The sequence below is a fragment of the Diuraphis noxia genome, unplaced genomic scaffold, assembly GCF_037042655.1.
Source record: "Diuraphis noxia isolate RWA-SAM2 unplaced genomic scaffold, SU_Dnox_SAM2 contig0005, whole genome shotgun sequence".
Taxonomy (NCBI): domain Eukaryota; kingdom Metazoa; phylum Arthropoda; class Insecta; order Hemiptera; family Aphididae; genus Diuraphis; species Diuraphis noxia.
In genome coordinates, this window is record NW_028301715.1 from 49,274,154 (window position 1) to 49,285,704 (window position 11,551).

The 11,551-nt window shown below is 30.6% G+C and overlaps 1 protein-coding gene across 1 annotated transcript; it reads left to right on the forward strand.

The window, feature by feature from the left end:
• The first annotated feature begins 570 nt into the window (after positions 1-570).
• Positions 571-10,090, forward strand: G9a (histone-lysine N-methyltransferase G9a). Its single transcript, XM_089229026.1, has 16 exons — positions 571-1,392; positions 2,591-3,542; positions 3,610-3,696; positions 4,088-4,377; positions 4,481-4,773; positions 5,509-5,576; positions 5,671-5,900; positions 5,979-6,142; positions 6,207-6,365; positions 6,430-6,708; positions 6,785-6,926; positions 6,997-7,108; positions 7,216-7,390; positions 7,477-7,555; positions 7,642-7,820; positions 7,900-10,090. Exons 2-16 carry the CDS (start codon positions 2,624-2,626, stop codon positions 8,855-8,857), a joined length of 4,134 nt encoding a protein of 1,377 aa, XP_089085152.1. The 5' UTR covers positions 571-1,392; positions 2,591-2,623; the 3' UTR covers positions 8,858-10,090.
• The last annotated feature ends 1,461 nt before the right edge of the window (positions 10,091-11,551 follow it).

Consider the following 11,551-nt stretch of genomic DNA (forward strand, 5'->3'; position numbering starts at 1 on the left):
TTTTGACTGTCTCCGGAAAATGCGATAGACACGTCGATATTGTGCTGCAACCATTCTCTACTATTGCGCTGTTTACTTAATAATAACGCAACTTTTGCGGACGTGCAATGATGATGCCATGGTCGACGACGACAGCCGCGGCCGTGGTATAAAATAATATCTATATAGTGTCTACATAATGATTATGCCATTTACCGGGCGGGCTGTGAGCAGCGCACGCCGCCGCCGTCGCGATATGCGCACTCGAGCGAGCTACGGAAAGGCGGCGAGCGAAGGGAATCGTAATATGAGGCATGAGGTTTTAACCAATCCGAAGTGTACGCCGTCCGCACACGACGACCGAGTGACAGCTGCTGCTGCTGGTCAATCGTTACGATATTATTATTATATTATTATAGCACTGTCGCTCCGAGTTGCGACTCACGATGACGTTAATTAATAATTACAATATATAATAATATTTTATTAATATTATAATATTAATAGTTGTTGCGAGCGGCGTGTGTCGGATGACGCTATCACATAACAATTTACACCGACATCGCAGTGGTTCCAAAACGGTAGTCGAGGTACCGACGGCGTTCGGAGTCTCCGGGTGTTCTTCGACGGCCCGCACAGTAGTCCGTTCGGTACGGAACCTACCCAATAGATCACGATACTAGGCACTTCGTACGCCCATCAGTCGTCGGGCATGGCCGTCAGACCTATAGACGAAGACAATAACGTTTAAAAATAAAATATCGGCACGGCGGTGCCATTACGGCCGTGTTCAGCAGCTGCAGCATCCGCTGAAGACATCGCTGGCTACGGCAGGACCTCCGCCGAAGGGGTGGGGAGGGATTTGGGCCATCGCGCGGCGGCCGTGCTCCGTGATCCGCCGACGACGGCCGCGGGTGCGCGCCCACTTGTTATACCGCCACGCGGGCCGTTCAGTTCCGCCGAGCGAAAGCTCCGCAAAAATAATTTACGGTGGTAAGTATATAGACGCAGTAGTGGTATATTATTATACACATTATACGGAAAACGCAGTACCGAGACCCGCCGAGGTTGGCAACAGTGCGGCCCGATACTACATATTGTACCGATCGGTGATCATGCGTGTTTTCGTTCACCGAGGAACATCTTCGCCGTCGTCGTAGTCGCCGCCGCCGCCGTTCGCGTCGTTACGTCTTAGCGCCGCCGAAAGCGCTGCCTCCGCCCCGCCGTCCCACACTCGACACCGTCGATCTTCGGACCGATTCTGCTTGTCGCCGTCGAGCTTTTGGCGCTTTTGCCATTTGCCTTTTCCGTTTTCCATGTCCGAGGCACGTCCGAGCTGAGTCGTCGGGCTCATTGCTGCCAATCCACTCAGAAAGTCCAGCAACCATGGACACTTAAGAAGACTGAAGAACCGTAAGTGCTTAGTTCTTTTTGTACTTCTTGTTCTTCTTGTTGTTGTTCTGTGTGCGCCCTCCGTCGTGTAAGAAGTACACGCAGCTGGTGTCCAACGGACTTGGGATTTTTTAAGCCGATGACCACATCGCAGTTGCTCAAATGTTTAAAATTTGTTCGGACATGCATACGCAACAGTCTTCGACACACTGTTGACATGACCGCCACTTGTCTAGCACTCTTATGCTTTCTTGTCGTTACTCATAACGCACAGATTAAACGTCCTTTTGTTCATGGTCGGTGCCAACATACATTTATTTTACGTTGGTTTCTTAAAAGAAATAGTTATATCTTTATTTATCTGTTTTTAAATTAATACAAGCTATAACAAGAATAAGAACTGTTGATAGTCAACTGATTTCACTTTTTGTCTCAACTTAATACCTATCCTAGTCTTGGTGCTCAGTCGCAATTTCGATTTCAATTGAAACAATTAAAATGTACAAGGTTAGGTACGGGACAGATAAGTGTAATAGGTCACTGATACTTAAAGTAATTACTGAATTACCTAGTAATTTTTATCATTTTCAGAATAATATAAGTAATCAATTTATTTGTAATAAAATTTAAATGTTTGAATAGTTGGTTTTATTTTATATAAATTGAGCCATAAAGTTAAAAATAACGTCCTTACTTTATTGATACTCTAAGGTAGGCCTACGTTTAGAAAAATTAAAACAAAACACTAATGTATCTTTACCATCATATTTTATGTCTAATGAGATGATTGTGAAGTTTAAGTTCATAGCTGTTCATACTACCCAGGTAGTATAAATTATGTGTTTAGAGAATAATTTTATAAATTTGATGTTAATTTCTAGAAATACCAAGTAAAGTAGAAAATGTTTTAAGTATTAATCCGTTAGGTACATGTTAGTATAATATCATTTTTACAAAAATGTTGGCTGTGTATAAATGTTTCCAATCAAACAAATCAAATCAGTACCTACCAATCTATTCTAATGATAACATAATATTGTCTTTACGAAATGTCTTTCTGTTATCTCATCTATTTTATATAAATTGTTCATTGTAAAATGTTTAAAATGTTTTTCAGAGTAGATAATATTAAACATATCTTTTACTTATTTATGCTAGTCATTGAACTTAGTTTCATATTATAGTTTACTTAAGAACTTCTTGTATTTTTTTTTTCCAGATATTCTTATAGTTATATTACTGAGCTGAAAACATGAACCACTTAAAAGATAAAAAGCCTAGTAGGCCTGATATTCAGGAGATATTATCTAGAATGAAAAATCGATTTAGCAATGAAGGAGATACAGATGATGATGATGACTTAGAAAATGGAGAAAATATGGTGACAACAAGTGTGGTTGAAACTTCTATAAAAGAAGAATTTTCCGTAGCAAAAAGCCCCGACGATGAGATTGCAGAGCTTATGCTTAAGCTGAATGGACAAGTAGATGAAGAATTAGTAGCTAGTATCAGATCTAGAAAGAAAATGTATGAAAACCAGTCAGAAGTCGATAGTACGTCAACTACAAATAATTCTGATGGAATCGAGCAGGAAAAACCTAGAATCATCTTGACATTGAGGCCTAATGAGAATAAACCTGATTCTTATGTGAGTTCTAGCAATCTTACTGATTACAGTTCTAATAGCCCGAAAAGAAAAAAACAAATCAATGTTGTTAGCACTGAAGTTATACCTCTCAAAAGGTCTTCTAGAAGATCTAACAACAGTAATCAATCAGTGTTGAAATCTGCTATTGCTCGAAAAGAGAGAACATTTAGCATTGATGTAAATTCAAAAAAAAAATCTCCCAAGAAAATAAAAATAAAACAAGAAGAAGTTGTAAATAAAGCTAATGTTATTCCCATTAGTATTCAATCACCTATTGAGAATGAAAATGAGGATATTAAAGATGTACCGATCAAAGAGGAAGTAAATGAAGAAATTATTACAGACCACAAAAAGAAGAAAAAGAAGTTCTTTAGAGGTGGAAGATATAATATTTTTAAAAAAAAAACTGTACAAAAAGAACGGCAAAAAATTAAGAAAGCTATTAGTAATCAATTAAACTCTGATCTAGTAAATTTTGATATAGATTCGTCGGAAACTAATTCAGAAAGACATTCCATCTCAGGTATACTATTTGAGTTCATTTAAAATTTTATGTGATGTACCCTCTATATTTAAATGATTATTTTCAGTTTGTAGCGATATAGGCACATTGATGTCTAGTGAAAGAAATGACCAGGATGATATGGATACCAGTATCTCAACCATTGATACAGAAGGTAAAATAAATTAATTTGAACAAATAATAAATAGAGTACCTACCTATAACTTACTATAGATACAAATATATTGCTTACCTAACCATGTTTTTGAACTGGTAATTGATTTGATACCATTTTGCTTTGATTTTATAGAATGTAGTTCTATGTAGGTAATCTAGATTTATGTTAGTTAAAAATTATTATTATTAATTTATTTAATTAATTAAATTATATTATTATATTATTAACTATCATCATTTAGTCTAAGATAAGTTCTACTTGTGACTTGTTATTCTTGACTACCATATAGGAATAAATAAAAATATTTATAAATGTTATATTTTTAGTAAGATGTTAGGTACTAATGTGGTTTATATTTTATATCCTATATTTTACTTTATTTTTACAGATAAAATAAATGACAATAGTCTTGATATACAAGAAGTTAATTTATGTTTGTGTCAAGAACATATTCAAGTGGTTATGGTTGATGAAGGAAAAATTACTTGTAAAGCTCATGACTGCTTAGATGGAAAAGTTTACGCATGTCAAAATTTAGCTTCTCATTTAGATGAATATGGCAACATGCCCATGTTAAGAGCAAATGTTGTTCTACCTTATGTGACATACTGCCAACATCATATGAGGCGATTTTTCTTACACCACAGTTGTCCACGTTGTGGTCGGTTTTGCTCAGAGGTAAAATATAATTTTAATAATCTCCTAAAATAACATTATTTATGTATAATAACAGAAATTAAGTTTTATTTTTTATTAATCATGTTTTTACTTATATTACTAGGGCATATTTATGATGTGCAAAAATAAACATTTTTTCCACATTGGTTGCCATCAAAATGATAGGGGCTGTCTACACTGTGGCGACCCAAATGTTTACGATTTTGAACTGAAAAGACTTGTAGTTAAATCCAAGAAACAAATCCAGCATCATGAAGAGTTTACACAACATGTTACTGTGGAAGTGGGCAATATAAAATTAAGTACACTTAATTGTCCACCAGAAATTGATATACATGAATTTTCTAAATATTTGCAACAACTTAAGGACGAAGTTTCTGATACCAAACGTACAAAGTAAGCTATTAAAAATATTTTTACTACAATAGATGTTATTAATTAGATGATGCAGTGGTGTATTAGGGAGAAGTGGATATTATATGGCATATACTATAGGATTAGAATTATTAAAATTTTCAGTAATGAAAACTAAATTTAATATTCTACAATTATCCGTAATTTTCAATTTTTCGATGGTATTTTTTAATTAGTAGATATCAATTGACTATATCAAAAACTATTTTAAGAAAATCCATGGCCTTTTATCTACCTTGTAGTGTTGTTTGTAGGTATATTGATTTTATCTAATTTTTTTGAACTTAAATTTCAAAAAATGTTAAGTTTCATCAATGTATTCTTTCCCATTTTTTCATTGGGTTTTATTAATTTTTGTTTGACAATCACTATCGACAAAAGATTGTTTTCTAAAATATTAAATACTCACATCTGATGGTTATAATAAGGACTGTAAGGGAATAATTATTTACCATAATCAATTACCTGCTTGAAAATAAGTGTACCCATTAATAATTTTAGAAATATATCTATGACTAAGATTGTATATTAATACATGGATACAAATTATTATAATATAACAATAGTTAAGTATACTCATAGATATTCAACTAGTTAAATGTAATTTTATTTATATATATGATGCAAGTTTAAAATTTATTTAACTTTATGCTCACTGGTTTTTCATTTTTATTTTAAATTTATATTTTAACCGATTTTTGTAATTTAATGAAACAGATATTCAGTTCAAGGACTTTATGAAGCTTGTGAATCAAATAATATAAAAAAATGTCTATCAATTTTAGGTAAACTTTTTGTTACACATTAACCCAAACAATTATTATTAATAATTATTATATTTGTAAAGTTTTATCATTAAATTTTTTTTAAATATTATAGGATCGAAATGCAATCTTATGTACACATTTCCTAGTAACCATAACCGAACAGCACTGCATGGTGCATGTAGAAAAGGAAACCTTATGATTGTATATATATTACTAACAGCCGGTGTTGATCCTAACCTGGTTGATAACAAAATGAAATCTCCCGTGAGGATGGCTGCTAAAAGTGGTCATAGTGATGTTGTTCAATTACTTATAGACTTTAATGGTAGCCCTGAAATCAAAGTAATACAGAAATATATAATTAAATATTAATATTATGTCATGCAGTTAGTCATAAGTTGTTATCAAATATTATTTTAGGATATACAGGGTATGACCGCACTTCATTTGGCTGCTAAAAACGGAAAATTAGAATGTTGTAAAATTATACTTAATAAACAACCTTCTATGGTAAATTGGAAGGACAATGGTGGATGGACTCCTCTCGTGTGGGCTTGTGAAAATAGTCATAGCGATGTCGTGAAGTATGACAAATAAAATATTTTGGTTTAATTATTATATTTTATATTAATTTTAATCCATAATTAGGTTTTTTATTACATTTAAACCAAATACGAGGATATCAGATGATGAAAATAATGTTGCATTACATTGGGCAGCAATTTCGGGATGTCTTGAAGTTGTTAAAAGTTTGGTGGAATATGATCCTGAAGTAAACATGTTCAATGGAGCTGGTGAAACAGCATTGTAAGTCTATTAATTTTTTTTTCTCGTCTGAATTTACTACATTGTTTTTGTCCATAATTTTTAGACATATTGCTGCTCGTAAAAATGCTATAGATATAGTAACGTTTCTACTAGATAAAGGAGCTATGGCCTGGCATAAAAATAAAGCGAAAAAAAGACCTATAGATCTCTGTCTTCCAAATTCCAAATGCTATAATATATTAAAAAATGTTTCGCCAGAACAACGTAAACCAGTTACTGTCATACCACCCTTAACCACTGTTAAATTAGAATTTACTGAACCAGAACTTCAAAAGCCTCAAACACCTGTTTTTGTTAAGACCACTCCAGTTCTTATATCTGAGTAAATAAATCATTACTTATTTTATTATTTGTTAATACTCCCGTTATTATTAACTGTATATTATGTACTTATACAGAGATATAACTCATGGCTGTGAAGATATTCCAATCAGATGTGTGAATGAAATCGATGATGAAGTACCCGTTGAATTTACGTACATCAAAGAAAACTGTTACGATGTAGGAAATTATGTTGATTCTGCCATGTCTCATATAGCTGTGAGTTACTGTTTGTGTTATTATTAAAAATATTTGAAATTACATTTAATTAAAATTAATTTTATTTTAGAGCTGTAGTTGTGATGGTGCTTGCAACACAAGTGATTGTAAATGTGTACAAGCAAACGGCGATTGTTTGTACGATGAAAATGGATGCTTGAACTCAGATTTTGATTATTTCAGTAAGTATTCAATATTATTTATTCAATCTACCTAGGAATAAATGTCAACCGATTGATTTTTTTTTTTTGGTCAAAATAATATTAACTAAGAATATTTGTTTTATTAGATCCAAGTGTTATATTATATGAGTGTAATTGGCGCTGTAGATGCCATAAGCAACGGTGTGCCAATAGAGTTATACAAAAAGGTATAAAAATAAGATTAGAACTTTTCAAGCATAAACATATGGGTTGGGGCGTAAGAACCCTGCAACCAATATCTCGAGGGACATTTGTGTGCGAGTATGTATACTAATTATTTGACTACACAAAATTAGTAATTTCCAGATTATTTCAGTTTTTATAATATCACACATCATGTTTTTAAGGTATGTTGGTGAAATAATTACAGATCAAAAAGCAAATGATTTAAAAGAAGATTCTTATTTATTTAATTTGGAGAACCCCGTAAGTTAAAATTATGAACTTAACCTAACAGTTAAAAACTTATCTATCTTGGTTTTTGGGTTTAAAAAAAAAAAAACTTATTTCAGGGAGCTACTGAATTATATTGTATTGATGCTTATAACTATAGCAACGTCTCGCGTTTTATTAACCATTCGTGTGATCCAAATCTAATGTCTGTTCGATCATTTATCAACCACCACGATAAAAGGTTTCCTAGAATAGCATTTTTTGCTGTCCAAGATATAAAAGAAAATGAACAATTAAGGTACTGCCTTAAAACAATGCATATTATGATATATTAGTGTAGACCATTAATGTAAATGTTTTTAATTTTTCAATTTTAGTTATGACTATGGCAAAACTTTTTGGAAAGTGAAGGGTGGCTTGTTCACATGTAAATGTGATAAACCTAACTGTAGTTTCTCTGATGAGACCATTAAAAGTCTTCGTATTGATGATTCCGATAATGAAGATACAGAGCTGGATGGAAATTCTGAACATAGAAAAACAGAACAAAATAAATTTCCTGATGATAAATTATTAATTCAAGAAGTGCACGAGACCAGTAAGACAGTTCGTAACCCATCGCAACAAAGAACGAGATTATCTGTAGCTAAAAATTCCTTAAAACTAAAAACTAATTGTTCAAGTCCATCCAGTAGTGAATGTTCATCAGTGACTGTATGCAGTCTTCAAAAAAATGATTCTAGAGAAGCAAATATGATGTCCATTCCTAAAAATGAATTACTAGGAAAAACTAAAACTATTAGTTTGAATAGTATATTGAAAAACAAAGAACCTTCCACAAGTGAATCAGACCAGTTGTTAAAGGTCATTGATAAACGGTCATCAAAAATTGGTGGTTCAAAATTAATACAAGACAAATTAAAACAAGCTGTGTTAAAAAGAAATTTGAGTGACAAATTGTCAAATGGAAACTCAAGTCTATCAATTGGTAAAAAAACATTGGCTGGAAAAAAACCATCAGTAGGAATTAATGAAAAACGAGATTTTTGCAATGGTAGTAAAGTGTCCCAAGGATCAATAAAATCAACCAATACTAAAGGTATTAAAAATTACGTATTAAGACGCAAAGCATTGAATCCTAATAAAAAAATCATTAAAACTTTGTCATCTGATGGTACATCCCCAAATAATGTTTTCAAATGTAATAGTTTAATAAACAATACTAGGTTTAGTATCTTATCTGATACTTCAATTAGTAATCTTAAGACGACCAAAAATTCAAAGAACAGCGATCAATTAATACGATTTATTAAAACTGAACGAATTGGTGAATAGTCTAAAACCAAACCAAACATGGTTAATGGACAACTTAAGCATGCCAAGTGTCAAAAAACTTCTGCATCTGACAATGTTACAGTAGAAACTAATTATGAAAGCTTTCCCCATTCTGATCAAGAAAGGTAGTTAGTCTTAATGAGATTGTTGAAATGAATATTACTATGATAAATCATAAATAAATTAAATATTACTTAAAATTTATTAACCTTTTGGGACTTCTAGACTGATAATTTCTATTCAATTTATAACTTCAAAGTTAATTGATATTGGAAAGTACCTATTGACAGTGATAATTGTAATTGATGCAGCAATATAACCATAAGATCTTTTAAGTTTAAAATTAAATTATTTTATTCATTTAATAAATGACTGAGTATCTAACTTGATTTTATAAATTACTGATTGTAATTATTGAATAACTAATAATTTATATTATCAATTAAGTTTTTTTTTAAGCCTTGGAATTTATTATAAATCGATATTATAGTACCACTAAAATGTTTAAATATGTATAGATGAAGAACCAAAATTGTATAGTTTATTGTAAAATTAATTCATGATGTACATGATTAAAAATATATATATTTACGTAGTTGCATAAGTTTGATTTGTATTTATGGATGGAATGCAACTCTAGTCATTTGGTCTTCCTAATTTAATTAATTTAATATAATTGATTCTGAAATTTGATGTATATTTGTTTTTTTAAGTTTTTTTAGTATTGTTCCATACTAGTTTTATAATTATTTTATTACTCATTTGTACATAAATATAATTTTAAGCTTTAAAAAATTGTTTCATTTTCTTGAAATGTATGTTTTGTTTTTAAAATATTTGATATATTGTATGATGTTTTAATTTTAATTTTTGACGTGTTCATTAGGTAATTTATGTAAGTATATTGTTTTCGTATTTTCTCAAATAACCAATGATATTCGAAAAAATTTTCATTGCGTTTGTTATGTATGCGGTAGCTGATAATAGTTGATTGTTGATTTTGATTACTTTTAAGTTTGTTGTTGTAGTTATAATTAATAGCTACTTTTTTGTTGATTTCATTATGTACAAAAAGAAAATAATAATAAATTCCATGACTGGTTATCTCTTTTTTTTAATGTATTCATATAAATATCTATTCATTAGCCAAAGAGTGAACTTTTTCTAGTTACAATATCATATATTAATGTTTTTATACTTCATTTTTGAAAATAAACAGACTATTTGTATTAATTTAAATCAACACAAATGTGTGGTGTATTTGACAATTATAATATATATTTTTAAATTATAAAATGGCAATAACTATGCATTATTATTTATTATCAATTAACATATTATGACATATGTAATGTCAGAGCAATGCATTAGTAATACATTTAATTGTGGACATTGTTGGGCAAATCACAGTTTAGGATATCTGATATATTATATAAAAGTATGACTTAATAGATCTATTTTTAAAATTTTTTTATTCATGATGTAGTATATTATCTAGTGGCGGACTGGCTAGGTAGCAATCACCTCCCGGGCCCTAGATTGTGTCATATTAAGAAAAATTATTTATAATTTTAAATATAATGGTAAAACGTCTGTTGAATTTTGATATTATTGACTAAGACATATAAAATATTGTATATATATATTAGGTTAGATAAAATACCTAGGTCCTAATTGCTGATTAGCGATGAACTCCCCAAGCCTCTTGACACCCAGTCCGTCCCTGAGTAAATCTTAAATCGTAGGGCGAATAGTTAATACCTACCTAAGTAGTGCTTCAGGGCGACAATGAGTGAAACAAAATTATACATATTGCATCATAGTCTGTTACAGACTATATGAAAATAAATAAAATAATAGTGATAATTTCATATGAAGACAATGCATATAGGTACTGTCTCGGGTACTGTTATATTAATTTTTTCACAATTTCACTTAAACAGTTAAGTACCTATCTATAATATGTTAAAACTGGAAATATAAGTAGAATAATAAAATTACACATCTGATTTTTGGTTAAATGTAACTCGTTATAGTATAGGTAACATAAACCTGTACAAAATAAGTTATTGTACAAGCAACTAACACATTTAACTTCATAGTAAGTAATCGATACCAGTAAATTTATTTAATAAAGGTAATATATTTTTTTGGTTTAAAAAAATATAAAATCAATTGACCTGCTACCTGTAAATAAAAATAAAAATATTGAAGCTATCGTGAACATTTTAATATTCCAATGTGGCAATGACTAACTTTAAAGTTTGAACACTCATAGAAAGTTAATTTGAAATTTTGGTGTACCTAATTTTGTCTTTTTAAGACACATTTACAATCTGTTCTTAGCTAGAACAATAAGTGCACAGAGTAATTTACATATAATTATATAAATCTTTTGAGGGAAGAAGCCACCCATTAGTGACACTACCTATTAATAAAGTTTTTATTATTATTATATACCTATACATTTTTTTTTTTTAGTTTATTAAGTTAAATATAGGAAAACATAAAAGGAATAAATATTGTAAATCTTAAATAAGCCATATACATAGATACATTTTTACGAATTTTTAACTCAAAACAAAAACTTACCTTTGAGGCTGACTTTTTTCTTTTTCCACAGGGTCCAAATTTTTGTGTTATATCACTGCAGCGTTGTTATACTGTTAAAATTTTTATCCAATATCATTTATA

Bases quoted from the DNA above. Each gene is read 5' to 3' on its own strand.
- G9a (XM_089229026.1), top strand. From the start codon at position 2,624: ATGAACCACTTAAAAGATAAAAAGCCTAGTAGGCCTGATATTCAGGAG. The intron at 5,901-5,978 runs GTAATACAGAAA...ATATTATTTTAG, and splicing joins ATGGTAGCCCTGAAATCAAA to GATATACAGGGTATGACCGC. The intron at 6,927-6,996 runs GTGAGTTACTGT...ATTTTATTTTAG, and splicing joins CTGCCATGTCTCATATAGCT to AGCTGTAGTTGTGATGGTGC.